The sequence below is a fragment of the Hipposideros armiger genome, unplaced genomic scaffold (assembly GCF_001890085.2).
Source record: "Hipposideros armiger isolate ML-2016 unplaced genomic scaffold, ASM189008v1 scaffold_191, whole genome shotgun sequence".
Classification (NCBI taxonomy): Eukaryota; Metazoa; Chordata; class Mammalia; order Chiroptera; family Hipposideridae; genus Hipposideros; species Hipposideros armiger.
Window position 1 is genome coordinate 1,132,478 of NW_017731541.1, and position 14,494 is coordinate 1,146,971.

The 14,494-nt window shown below is 50.6% G+C and overlaps 2 protein-coding genes across 2 annotated transcripts in view; one reads left to right on the top strand and one right to left on the bottom strand.

Annotated features, from left to right (window-relative positions):
- Positions 1–6,649, top strand: part of SPMIP7 (sperm microtubule inner protein 7) — a 45,618-nt gene extending 38,969 nt beyond the window's left edge. The window contains exons 7-8 of the mRNA XM_019652967.1: positions 1,799–1,906; positions 5,943–6,649. Coding sequence (XP_019508512.1) covers positions 1,799–1,906; positions 5,943–6,066 — 232 coding nt within the window. The 3' untranslated portion in view covers positions 6,067–6,649. The remainder of the gene's footprint in view (positions 1–1,798; positions 1,907–5,942) is intronic.
- ZPBP (zona pellucida binding protein) overlaps positions 1–14,494 on the bottom strand; it is a 314,051-nt gene that overhangs the window by 97,658 nt on the left and 201,899 nt on the right. The window lies entirely within an intron of this gene.

Consider the following 14,494-nt stretch of genomic DNA (forward strand, 5'->3'; position numbering starts at 1 on the left):
TCGCCTGTGTGCCACAAGGCGTGTGTCGCTGTGTGACCTTTTGTACCAAGCCCTTCTCGGAATGGACAACTCGCTTGCTGCCATCCGACTTCTTAACTGCCTTGATGGAAGGGAGTGACTTCAGAGACATTCTAACTCTGCAGGTGTTCTAGGGGCAGTGGAAACACCTCCCACACAGGGGAAGGGGATTTCCTTTGCACCATGCCTGCAGGCCTAAATGAATGCTTGGGGGAGAGACACACATGAATAATTTTGCCCCACTTTTTGTTACCTCTCTGACACACGGCTGCACTTGTTCAAGAAAATTCCAAGAAGGACACTGCCTCAAATTGGGCAGCCCTGGTCCCCTCACTTAGGCCCCTCCAGCAAAACTGAAAATGCAGCTCCAAAAACAAAGACTTCCAAACTCTGGTGCGCACTAGAATTATCCAGAGAGCTTTTGAAAACCCCAGCTCCCAGCTCACACACTGTACCAACTGAACCAGAATGGCTGGGGTGGATGGAAGTCAGGCCTTTTAAAAATCCGCACGGGATCTCAGTGTGCAGCAAAGTTTGGAAACCGCTCTTTTAACATCTTGACAGCTGCCTGTGCTCATCAGCTTTGCACTCTCCACCAGCTGGGCTCTTATTTTGTAAATTTCTGATTTCTTTAAAATCTTGCATTTCCACTTAAATTAGTCGAGCACCTAACTGCGAAGCTCTGCAAGCTGCTTGAGTCTGTCACTGCAGAGCGCCCTAGAGGGTGGTGGTGCAGTTGGCAACGACACCCCTGGGGCTTCCCCTCCTGACGGAGGTCAGGGAGCTGGGCGCGGCCTGGGCGGGCGGCGTGGCTCGGGGTGCGGTGGGCTCCCCTGCCCTTCAGCTGCCTTATTTCTTAGCCTCCTGAGTTCCGTTCACTTGTTCACCCTGCCGCCCTGGCTGTATGCTGCCTTCACTTTGTCGGCATCAGCTGTCCCCGTTGTCGTCACCCATAGAGTCTTAGAACGACACACTGGTAAGGAGCATGAGGGCTCATGGGGGCAATTCCCACCTGGTTCCTGAGTTTCCCTCTACCATTCGGACACCAGCACACAGTCAGGCCTCGAAGGCCCCACGGGGCTGCAGTAGGCGCCGTTCGCTCCCTGTGTTCCCACCAGACACTGCACTGCCCCCCACGTGCTTGAGGCTGGTAGGGCTACCCGCTTTTGTAGCGGAGGCGTTGTGACATCCGAGGGAATATGCCGTCCATCCAGATCTGAGAGCAGATGGGCAGCGTTGTGAGGTGAGAAGCAGCCCCGCCCTCCTCTCCGCCATCTGCCTGTCACCTGACCCGGTAGAGAGCAGCCCTCCCGAAGCGCCTTACGTCGAAATTCACGCCTCGTGGTGACAGCCCCTGGAGCTTGCCTTCGTCCTCGGCTTATTGGACGTGGAGAAGGGCACACAGCTGTGTGCCCGCACATACTGGAGTGGGCATCCGGAGTTGGGTGTGGGGCGCAGGTCTGCTGTTTTGTAAAGAACACCTTCGTTAGGGAACAGGCTCAGCAGTGAATCGTGTGTGTAAAATACGAGGGAATTCAAACAATAAGAAACCACAGACCTGAAATCTGTTTCTTCAGTGCTGGAGGAGAGCCGTTACCTACATACACCCCCTCCCATCCCCACCCCCTGTCCGGCAGCCCCATTTCCAGACCTCACACACGACAAAACCGTTAGACTGCGTCCCCCCTATATTTTTGTGTTTGGGTGCTGGGGACCATGACTATTTCACAGATCATCACTTTTATTTTCTGTCTTCCCTCTCTTTTAACTCTTTCCTTAGCTCTGCAAATATCCCAGGATACACTGGGAAGGTTCATTTCACAGCCACCCACCCAGCAAATTCTGATCACCCAGCAACAGCTCCCTCGCCAGGCTCGGACGTGCTCGGGTACGTAGGAGCCCTATTATTCAAGGCGCTCAGAAACACTGGGGGCGGGGGCTCTAATTATGCTCCCCCATTAAAGAACAATTAAATACTAGCAGTCAATCTACATTGTTTAAAAAATGGGGTGTCAAGTCCAAAAAGATGGAAGGCTTCATTGTCCCGCTGTTGTTGCCAAAGGAGCATGTTAAGATAGTCAGAGCATACTGGGTGAACAGTGTCTTCGCCTCTTGGGCTCACAGCTTTGCACACACATCGTCCTTCCACGTTACTATCACAACACGCGTGGGAGCGTGGAGCACGCCGCACGAGACACGCATTTGCTTCTTGCGAATAACCTGGTTTTTCACAAAAGGCAACATTCTGTTGAAAGCCATGTATATTTTTGAACGCCACTTGCAGACTGCAAACAGGAGACATTAATGGAAGGTTATTGCAGCCTCCGTTATTTGAAGCTGCTGGTGTTGTTTATTGTCACTCCATCTTGAAAGCATTTGATGGACATGTTGGCCTTGCAAATACGATGACACCGTTTTGAAAGTGCAGGTGCAGCCTTCACCAGGTCCAGATGCTGGCCGTGCGAACAAACAGGCTGTCCCGGCAGGTCAGGTGTGCCTGCAGCTCTCCCCAAAGGCACCTTGTCTCATTTGATCGAGACTCTGTTCATTTGGCCAATGTTTACTGAGTGTTCACTCTGGGCTAGGTGAATATTTTGTATTCAATCTATTTCCTCTCAAGACACATTTTCAAATGTCACAAATCCATTTCCAAAGGCAGGGCTGGTAGAAATTTAGACAATTAATGTCTAACGTCACAACTAAATCCTTGCTCATATCTGTCACTTAGACCTACTGTCCAGAAAACGCCTGGATGATACTGTCTGGATGGTTAATGGCTGAGGAGGGACCCACCCAAGGATGTTTTCTCAGAGCAAACGCACACATTTCTGATCTCTTGCTTTTTTCATTCACAATCCATCTTCTCACCCCAAATATCTCAGACCTCATCCCTGACATCCTGTTGGTCTAACATGTTCCCATAGCCGTGTGACCTAGCTATGCAATGTTCCTAATGTATTTCAGAGAAATCTTTATTTCTAACTGGAAAACTATCCTCCACTGTTACTGCTCCTGTTACTACTGTTACTGCTATTGCTGCTGTTGCTTCTGTTACTACTGTTACCGCTAATTACTACTTTTGCTGCTGTTACTACTGATATTACTACTACTGTTATTACTGTTACTACTATTATTACTACCTTTGTTACTATTGCTGATGTTTCTACTGTCACTACTGTTACTACTACCTTTGTTACTATTGCTGATGTTTCTACTGTCACTACTACCTTTGTTACTATTACTACTGTTACTACTTGAGACAAGAACTTGGGTCTTTTGCCTGCATGCTCACATACAGATTCAGGCCCATTACTGACACCTGAGTAGCCGCCTCCCCCACCACCCCAAAAACACACTACATGCACAGCTATCACCTGCTGCCCAGAGTTGGGACTGAGAACCCTCTGAGGCAGTTTCTCTGGGGTTCTTGTTCTTGGGATTCACATAGGCTCTGAAAAGACAGACAAAGGCAGCAACCCAAGCGTCACCCACAGCTAAGTGGTAGCCTCGTGCTGGGCCAGGCGCCCAGATCTCCGCCGCTCCGTGGACCCCCAGCAATGGCTCCTGCTGAGTGCTGGGGCTGTGCAGTGAGGCAGCACAGTGAGGCATTTCGATTTTCGAAAGCCCGCTGCTGACGTGAGAACGGCCGCTGCAGCAGGAAGGCCTGTGGTCTGCATCCACCCTGGCCCTGCCATCAGAGAAAACCCAGCCTTTGGGGTTCTCTGTAGCGAAGTGTGGCCCCTGACTTTTTGTGACTCTCTATTTGATGTTTTTCTGCTAAAATTTCCAGTGAAGGTGGGACTCTAGGTCTCTCTGAGGAGTAAGCGCCATGAGAACTCAGTGAGCCGACTTCCTCCCGGTGGTGTCTGCCCGAGCGGCTGCGTTTTTCCTGTTATTTCTAAGAAGCTGGCTGTGCAGCGCATGCCCTGGGCACCCCTGAACACCAGGGAGCCTCTGGCAGGCACCCCCTTCCATTAACAGCCGATCCCATTCCCTGGGGGTCCACGCCGCTTCTCTGTGCCCGCGCCCACCTCCTCCCCCAGGCCCCTCTCCACTGAGGGGCTCACCTCTGTTACCGGGCAGCCAAGCTGCTCCAGGGGACCCTGCCCTCCCCTCCCCCACATCAGAACCACCGCGTCCACCAGCACTGCTCCCTGTGCCCCCAAGGACACGTCCTCGCTTTCCTAACAGGCTGGACCTTCCCCTGAATCAAGCCTGCTCCCCCCTGCTTAGGAAGACACCCAGCCGCCCGCTACTGTAGGACCCACACGTGTGCCCGCTGAGCTGCCGTCCATTTCTCTCCCCTCCATCCTTTCACTTCTTCAAAAGCAAACAAGCACTTGCTCTTCTCTCACGGCCTCCACGGCCTCCCAGCCACTCTCTCCTCAGACGCCTGGGTCTGAATTCTGACGCCACCAGTCAAATGAAACGCTGCGACTTGCAGAAGGTCGACTGAAAAGACCACGGGGAGAGAAGGGCGGCCACAGGCCCTCCTCCGGGGGCAGCGCACTGGGCACGGCCCCTGTGGTTGTCAGGCGGCAGTGGGGGCTTGGGGTGAAGTAGCTTCGGCCCTGAATGTCATTGCCAAGGGGTTGGGGGCCACATGATCCCCATAACATGTTTTGAGTGAGGTGCACAGGACACCAGCAGTGCCTTAGGATGGATACTGAGCTGCAGAATAGCAAGGAAAGAGATTGTTGGAAGAGAGTTGAACTGAGACGGGGGGTGCAGGGGGCGGGTCAGAGGCGCTGCTCCGGACTCCTGACTCCCCCGCATCCCTGGGTTCCCTGACCCTTCATTCCCTCACACCAGAACGCAGCCTTCGCCTAAGCCCAAGTCCTCACCTCAATGGCCACTGCCCACAGCAACATTAAAAACAGGTATATATATATATGGGGCCGGCCGAGAGGCGCGTTGGTTAAGAGCTGGCTTGGGACACCAGCTCTGAACAGCAGGGCCCCAGTTCGGATCCCACATGAGGGCCAGTGATGCTGCGCCCTCTACAGCTAAGATGGTGAACAACAGCTCGACCTGGAGCTGGGCTGCCGTGAGTCGCCGGCAACGGGGTAGGCTGCAGCCCCTGCTGCAGTGGGCTGCCGTGAGCTACCATGAGTGGCCAGCAGCTGCCGTGAGCGGCCATCCAGAGGCCAGTGGCCGATCTGCCTCACCTGGGAAGAGCACAATGATAATATCAACATGGGCCAGTTGTGGAGGTGACGTCCTCCACAACTAGACAGAAGAACAAAAGGACAGCAACTTGTCTGCTCCCCTCCCTCAATTCCCCAATAAAATCTTTTTTAAAAAACCAAAAAACAGATATATATACACATTGCTTCATGATATTCAGCATAAAAACAAAACTGCTGTAGATTCAATTGCTGTGTGCTCTGTAACCTCTGCCACAAATGAGCACCGCATTGTGTATGTGTCTCAAATAGCAGCACATTCACAACAAGAGAGTTGGGGTGACCCATGTCCACGTCAGGACAGAATGGACTCCAGGCCCCTGTCCTTCCCCAGCCCAGAGGTGACTCTCCCTCTACTCCCTCATGCCCTGGGCCCACCCCGCAGAGACTGCGTGGTGACTCTGGGACTATTCAGCTGCCTCTCGACAGCCTCACCTTCTTTCAGTGCATCTGCCTCATTCTTAGCGCCTACTGTAATTCTAGGCACAGAGCAGATTTTCAAACAATGAAACTGATTGCAAAATAATGCATATATTATGGTAAATCAAACTGAATGTAAACAAAGTAAATGAAACAATACACACAATGATTAATTATCCCCAGCCTCTCTCTCTTTTACGTTCTCTCTCTGGTACTTGTGTATCATTAGTTGCAGAGTAGATGAGGTTTTATATGTTTTTACGTTTATTTTATGTCTCTCTTTTTCTTTTTTCCTTTTTTTCCTCCACTGTGTTTTAGCATCTTACGGAAAGAAATGGCAGTTGACCTCTTTCATCACCAGGCACCGCTGTCCCGAATGGTCACAACGGTAAAACCCTACAACCCCTTCAATAAGAAGGAAAAGGAAACTGTAAAACACTGAAGTGGCTGCCGTCTGCGTGAGACTTCCAAACCTCAGCACTGGGGAGGTGCCGTGCATGGCGTGCCGGGGGAATAAAAGAGCAGGTGTTCTGAGTATCCTTCAAGTCAGCTGAGGCCCGATGCTCCTCTCTGAGTGAGGCAGCGTGTCTTGGATCTCAGCCTTGGTCACACACTGGCCCTGGCCCTGGAATGCCACCATTCCATGATGGCTGCCAGGATTTTCTGGAAGCCACCAGCAGCAAGAGTTTTATTTGAGATTCCCCTTAGAGTTGGGATGCCAGGCCTACCTGGATGTCTCATGTCTTGACCAAGGTAATGCAGGTATTACAACCGTAGAGTGTACATCATAGAATATATGATCCCAGATCATTCAGTCAAACCCCACATGTTGTCAATGGGAAACCCCAGTGACAGAGAGAGAAAGTGGCACTGTTCCTTCCACACAGGGCACACATCACATGGGGGACAACATCTATGATAGAGAAAGATGAAACCTCCCTTGCCTGGCTCCAGGACTTTTCTTTCAGAGAGAGAAGTATCCCCCAGGCTCCATGAAGGTCACGAGGCAGGAATGGCTGCTCATGTTCACTTTAGGGTCAGCGTGTGGCCTGACGCTAGATCAAACAGAGCACCAGCTCCAGGACCGCGCACGTGTGTCTGTGGGCTGTGCGGATGCCCCTGGCCTCCTGGATGTAGTTATATTTGCACATGCATGTCTGTAGATCCTGCTAGAGTTTACAAAGCACTCTCCTCAGCCTGCAAACCCATAGCAGGCATTTCGCACATACCTTGTGATTCTATTGCTGACGCTAGGAGAAGGTCACACAACTAATAATTGGCAGAGTTAGAACTAGAATCCAGGCCCTGAATTTAGATATTGCACCTCCCACCTCCATTTATTCACAGACTGGATAACCTTCACTGACTCACTCAAAAGCAAAACCAACATAAACACACACACACAAAAACCTTCTGCTGTGTTTCTAGACTTTTCAGAAGTGTTTCTCGGGGTTTCTTCTTTTCCCAAGAAATTGAAAGTGAGAGAGATCCCACCGAACTCCAAATAAATGTGCGAATGCTTTTGGGGTAGGCTGGCCCTGCTCATCCCATAGAAAGGGAACAATCAGCTGTTTTGGTTTTGGGGTGCTGGTTGCCCGAGTTGACAACCTCACAGAGGCTTGCATGTTGACTCCTGAGACCCTCCCTGTGCACTGCCTTCTGCTAGGACACACAGGAAACATCGGTCCGTCCTGCACAGCTGACTCACGGTGCAGAAGAGGAGTTACTGCACCTGGACCCGATGGCGCGATCTAATGATTTTCAGACAGAACAATTCTGAGAGTAAGAGGGAGAGAGTGGGGGAGGGGGAGAGAGAGACAGACAGACAGAGACACTTCATCTCTGGGAGCGTCCCACCCAAACCCAGGTGGGAAGGATTAGCCCTGCCCAGGAAGTGGATGAATGCAGATACCTGAGGCTACATTTGTGGTAAACACACCACAGGCCACGCTGTCGCGGTGTTTCTGCTAAAAATCCGAGGCACTTGCTTATAATTCTGGGCCTTTCCATGGCAGGGTACCAGTAGCACCTGCCCTTAGCGTTCTGTGGGGGACAACTGCTTCCTTCCTCCTTAGTGCAGGTAACTGGGCACCTGTCTGAGCACAGCACCAGAGCTGCTTCTAGGAAGATGCTGGCTTGGCCCCCAGCATCTCTGGCCACATCTAGGACGGGGGACACAGCGGCTCTCCATTCTGCCGTGATGAGCTCAGGCTCCTCCCCTGTGAAGATAAAATGCCAGCCCTGCTCACCAGGGAGCTGGGACCCAAGGCCAACACAGAAACACCAGAGGTCCTGGAGCCTCTGACACTGGAACCAGGGTCCCACATCCAAAACCGTCGCTCCAGTCAGCTCCCTGAGCCGTTCTGTACACATCGAGGCGAGAACGCTGATTCTGGGGGTTTGCGCACCTGCTTTCCCCCTTTCCACACAGGCTCAGGGCCCCACTTTAAGAGCCTTGTACTACTATTAGGAGTTGCCCTTGCAGAAATCAATAGGCTGCAGATTGCATTAAAACCGTTTAGTGGGTCTCCCTTCAGGGTTTTGTGCAGAAAGTGGCTTGAGGAAGGAAGAACCCACGCTAGGACTTCCCAGGGAAAATTGTCTCACTGCCTCCTCCGGAGCGGAATGACCTCCGGCCCTGATGGTCCAGCCTGAAGCAGGTTGTCAGCAGGGAGAGGGGGAATCGCCCAGGAGCAGGAGTACCTTGATAATCCAGGTCTATTTCCTAATCAGTGAGAGTCTTCTAAAGCAAATCCACTTGTCCTGCTGAGTAGAGGGCAGACTAGATTATTTTCATCTCTGGGAACCACTGAGTTTTGCATTACGTTCTACAAACTGCTAAATATAAAAGCTGAAGAAGAAAATGCACAACAGCTACAATTAACTGAGGCCACTTAACTATGTTTCTTTGCAAAAGGTATTTCCAGGATTGATTTTTAAACTAATCTGCTTTGGGAGCAGGGTTTTCCCATCAGGATTCTCATTCAATGCCAGGAAGGCGTTCCGGCAACAAGCTTGGAAGTCAGAACCAGCTGAAGGGCCCAGGTCCCGGCTCCCACAGCGCCTACCTCACTGCTTCCAGCCACCCCAGGGAGACGGAGTCACCTACTAGAAATACAGAACTAGTGCTATGATTATAATTACCAACACAGACATAATGGGCGCCCTAATGATGCTGAGACTCTCATTACCCGAGATGACATATGAAGGCGACCCACACTTTTCGTTGTGCGGCCATCCCTTCAGCGAGCGCCCAGACACAGCAGCGTGTCTGATGCCTGGCGCTCAGGGGCCCGGGCTCCGCGCGCAGTATCCACGACAACAAGCAAACAGGTCGTTAAACACTGATTGTGCTAAGGAGGCTACAGCGGACAGCAACGCACAAAATCCCTGAACTCGGACCCGTACACAAATTAAATCTTTAGTGTAGTAAACGGAGCAATTTTTCTTCAGAAAACTGTGCTGCATTTTTAAAAACAGAAACATTTCCTAGTGGAAGGTAGCTGTGCCTCTGCATAGACACAGAAGCACACCTAAGGGCTAATTCAGTGGGGGGATTACACATCATTACCATGAGAGACCTTGCCTACCCAAATTAACGCTCTCCCTGACAACAGGAATTCTGTCGTGTTGGGTTTGGGAGCAAAGACCCGATCTGTACTGGGTATCTAGTGGGCACACAGTACATTTCTTAGAAACGCGCGCAAAAAGGCAAGTGCTCTTTGATCTGTGTGCCACGGTTTTCAGTGCTTTTTTTCTGACTCTGTTTCACAATCAATCCTTACGCATCCCATCCAAATGGGGCTCAGACGCTACGCCGGGCCTCTATTTGATGCACTTGCGTGGCTTTTGATCGTGGTTCGTTTTGAGCGCACTCACAGTTACTATCATCACAGCTGTCCCCATCTCACCCTGACATTGTTGAAATGAACACAAAATGTCACTCTCTCCCTGTTTGTCATACCTACTGGTTCTAGATACACAGGAAGAGGACTGACATCCTGTGTGCCACCCACCCCATGGGACTGTCACCCACAGAGCGTTTCCAGGGCAAACCCTACTGGTTCCACCATGTCAACTTAAATGAAACAGCTTTACTTCTTCGCATTCACACTTTGGACAGAGTGTCCAGAGAAGCCTATTTTTCCAGTGCTGGCAGCCCATTTCTGCTCCCTCTGAGGACAGAGTGGAGTCCTTTAAACACCCAAATAATTACCCAAGAGATAACATGGAACTTAAAGGTGTAGAAAGCGCTGCAGGACTTTGAAAGGTGAATCTGCATCATGTCTGCAAAATCATTAGAATCTGTCTGTCTGCCTATAATCATTCTACTTGAACTCTCCAAGTCTCCTTGACTTGCTGTTTTCTTTGGGAAAATTTCTGAATTTGCTCATCAAATGAGGGTCAGTGATATGCATTTTAGGTTATCAGTTTTCTTGATTTTGCTATTTAAAAAAATATGTGTCAACTGCCACCTAGTAAAGGTCACAGAAATATTAATATACGTCTAGAACCAGAGACCCAAGAGGCTCAGCTTGCAGCATGAGCTCAAGTGCGGTGATGCAAATTGCAGAAAACCAGTGGCCTGTGTCTCTCCAAGGAGTATTTAATAATGAATTTACCAATTCAGAAATAAAGGAACCTTTCTGAAGTCAGGCTTGTACACAACGCAGTGATGTACACACGGGGACTGGGGACTTTCAAAGAGACCATCTGAGGACAGCAGGGGACAGTGTGATGCCCACACACCCCAGAGGGGCAGGGGCAGGGATGGCCTGAATGACCTGGACCTCACCGAAGACTCTGGGGGAGCAGAGCTTCCTGATGGCGTGAAGACCCTACAGGTGGGGTCGGGCAACCTCCTCCCTCTGTTCCTGAGGGACCGTTTGGTAGAAAATGCCCCCCACATCTGACTCCTTGCAGCAGACGCAGATGGGGCTCCCTGTCAGCCGAGGACATCAACCGCTGCCTGTGTGGGCTGCTCTGGTCTTCTGTGCAGAGAACTCAGCTGCTGGCCCTCAGAACATTGGAGGTGGCCCCCTGCCCCTGCATTGGATCAGGCATCTGTAAAGGCCGATGCAGGAGGCTCTGCAGCCATCTTCCCACAGCCTCGTGGTGGGCTCCCAGCCCTGGCGTGTCTCCCAGGCACAGGGACCTTTGCAAAACCTTTATCCTCTTCTGCTGAAAAGGTGAGGTTAGCCAAGGCGGGGAGTGATGTTGTTTGTGTTGGCTGTGGTTTGTCACAGTTCCTTTGAATTCTTTATGGTTTGTCCCTGAGGAGTCTCGAGCTGCCGTTCTTCAGAAAGCATCAGCCCTCTCAGTCACAGCAACAACACCCTCCCTCTCTCTCAGGCCACCGAGAGGGAACCCTTCCCATCAAAGCACCTCTTGTGAGTTAGTCGCTGGAGTTCACACCCACTTCCTGCCTGAGGGGAAAGTGGGGGGGTTCTGAAGTGGAGGGGGGCAGGGAGGAGCAGGAGGACAGAGGGGAGAAACCATTCTGTTTGTGGATCAACCCTCATTCCCAACTGCACCCCTCCTGAGGCCTGGACTGAATGGGGGGTCCAGGGGCTCGCTTACTGTTGGTCAAACTTTCTCCTAACTCCTAACGCTTATTTTCCAATTCTCTGATTTTTCTAAATTCCCTTGGAGACCCCTTCCCTCGGAAGGGACCCTGCTCCCCTCTAGGCCTCCCGCTGGGAGCCACCTGGCCGGCCTGCATCTCAGTCAGCGTCCCTCCCTCCGAGCAGGCGGGGACGCCATACAGACTGGATTTGGGGCAACGAATGTCTGGCCTCAATGCTCATCTTTCTCACTGGAAATGCCGGGTGTTGAGGGTGTTAAAGGAGAGAACATACCTCATTCCTGGCACCATAGGGACCATCAGTAGGTATTAACAATTGTTATTATTATTAAAATGAACAGTCCTCTGAAGCAGACCCTGGCACCCTTCTTGGGCTCTGTGGACTGTCCATGTAACCGACAGCCCTTCCCCCACCCTCCGCCCAGCACCTGGGGTCCCTCACTGTTAACCATGGTCTCCGCCTCCAACCTGCTCAGCCTCCTCCGAATCCTGAAGGGACACGTGACAACCCATGTGCCCCAGCCAGCAGCTGAGGGTCATCCTGCCTCCAATTTGGGTTCTACTTCCTCTTTCAATAGAGCTCTAAAATAAGTCCCCTTATTTGTGTGCCTGACTTAGATTTTGTATGTCATATGTTACAGCAATCATCTCCTTGCAATGAAAGGATCTGTTTATGTGTTTTCCTTTCCCATTCCTTGAAGTCTGAAACCATGCTTCAGTTACCTTGGTATCTACCAGGGTCCTGCACCTAGTCAGGCACATCTTAGGCACTTGAAGATGTCTACTCATATGTAACAAGCGGATGGATAAAGCCCGATGAAGGATAGATGAATGATGGATGGATGGATGGATGAACGGACACGTGGATGAGTGATGGGTCACCCAGAACTCTGACAAGTCCCCTTAGCGGAAAGTGAATTTGAACCTACAACTTACAAAGTCGAAAATGAGGAATTTCCTCTTCTTTTTCTCGCCTAGCTGTACTCCACATGCTCCCTTTTTGTTTCCTGTGTTTCTGCCTTCAGACCTCGTTCCTTCATCTTGTTCTCAGCTCACTATCCCTCCTTCTCTTTCTTCTGCTCCTCTCTGGGCCCCGGCCCCACCTCATGGCTTACGGTTTGTATCTGCAGCTAAGTGTGGGACCCACTGGCCAGCACACGAGGGAGCATCTAATCCCTGCTTAGCACTGGGAAGAGGTACCTGAGTTTCCCCCTCCCCAGCTAGGGGACCTTGAGCTCCCTGAAGTCACATGGTAACTCACGTGTGGGTGTGTATAAGCACGCATGTGTGCATGTATGCTCACACATTGTACTGGGAGAGCAGCCGGGGCATGGAACACATTAAATTCTTCTGCTTTAGCTGAAGACTCTTGATTAACAATAAGACCAGGTATGACTAAGGGGGTGTAGCTTATATACATTTTAGAGCCTCAGAAAAGAGAAGGAAACTTGCAGGTCAAGGCAATTAAGAAAGACCATGCAAGGTGTGGAAATGAAGTCAAAACTTGAATGAAAATAGAAAAAGATCTCAAAAGTCAATTTTTAAAGTTTTTTTTTGTTTTGTTTTTTGTTTTTTTGGTGTCCAGTACCATCTCACTAATTTGGACCCAATTTGCAGGATTCTTAAATAATTTTATTATACTTTTTCTGCATTTGTCCAGTGAAGGTATAAACATTATAAGAGGAACCCTGACTCCACACTGGGGACCTCGATTTCAGAAGGGGGTGGGGGGCAGACAGTAGAGAAGGAAGCAAGGAAACGGCACTATTTTTAGCGCCCCTCTGTGCCAGGTCAAAGCGCTATTCACTTAGTAGCTCCAGCTGCCCTGCAAGGTAGGTATTCTTCCTCTCGTTTTACAGATGAGGAACTGGAATTAGACAGGTGCCCAAGGTCACACCCTACTTCAGGGTGGAAGGAGGAATCTAGCCGAGGTCCGGCTTCCTCAAAACCCTTGGCCTTTGCACCTCTGCAGTCTCCAGCCAGTCTCAGACCATTGGTATTCTGACTGCAAATTATTACAACTATATTTACTCGGGTACCATTGTAAATACTACTGGAGGACAAGCTCATTCTTTGAAAATACTCTATCCTTCAGATTTTCCCTAAGTCAGATGAAACTGCCAGATTTCTTCCACAAAGTGCCATCTTACTCTGTGTGGTGGTTTTGTTTCAGAAAAAGGGATGGCCCTTGGCTGCTTCTCTGGGGGAAGCTCCGTGGGCCTGGGTTTCTGGACAACGGCCATCTTCCTTTTATATCAGGCCCCTGTGTGGCCTCAGCCTGCAGCATAGATCCAAGGGCACCGTGACCACTGGTGCAGCCACTCGGAGAGCACACCAGCTGGGGGAGGGGCTCGCGCTGCACGGCTGGTCCTGGGGGAGCATGCAGTGTGTGCCAGCTGCAGAGAGAAATGCATGAGCTGAGGCCAGGTCTGAGGCACACAGCCCCACCCAGCCTGTCCCAGGGGGAGCGGACGCCTCTTCTTCCTGGGGGAACAGACAGCACTTCTGGGGTCCCCCACCTGGAGCTGAGTTCTGAGGAATCCTAGGAGCTCACTAGGGGAGGGGAGGGGAGAGAAGGGGGGTAGAACCTTCTAGGCAAGGGAGCCTGACCAAGGGCAGGAGTGGACAGGCCTGAGCAGACGCCCACCTTCACCGTGCGGGTGGCCTGTTCTCAAACCTTCTGGCCTCCAGACCCCTTGACATTCTTAAACATGATGCAGGTTCCCAAGGACATTTGTTCATGTGGGTTAAAATATTGGTATTTTCTGTATTAGAAATTTAAAAAATCTGGTAATTCATTTCAACTGGCAGAAACGCAAGTGAAGGAGGAAGATTCTGGTCTAAGCACCAGGCATTGAAGCAGAGTGCACAACCCACCACGCCCATTCCGCTTCACCCTCAGAGGGACCAGCACACAACTGCCAAGCAGTCGTTAAGCCAGAGGCTGGTGGGTGTGAACACGGCGGGGTGAGGCTGTGTTCGTCTCAGGACGTCCTTCTCAATTCTAACCTCCCCTTCTCCTTTAAAGGGAAGGCTTGTTTCATGAATGAAAAAATAAATCAAAACTAAAACTTTTTAGCATAAAACTTATGCCGTGACAGACGTTTGACCCTCACCTAACATTGTATACAAATTATTTCAAAATGAATCAAAAACCTAAATGGAAGATCTAAAACTAAAAAACTTTTACATAAAAACATAGAGGAAATACTTCATAATATTGGATTTGGCAATGCTTTCTTGGATTTCACACCAAAGCACAGGCAACAAAACCGAAAATGGATGA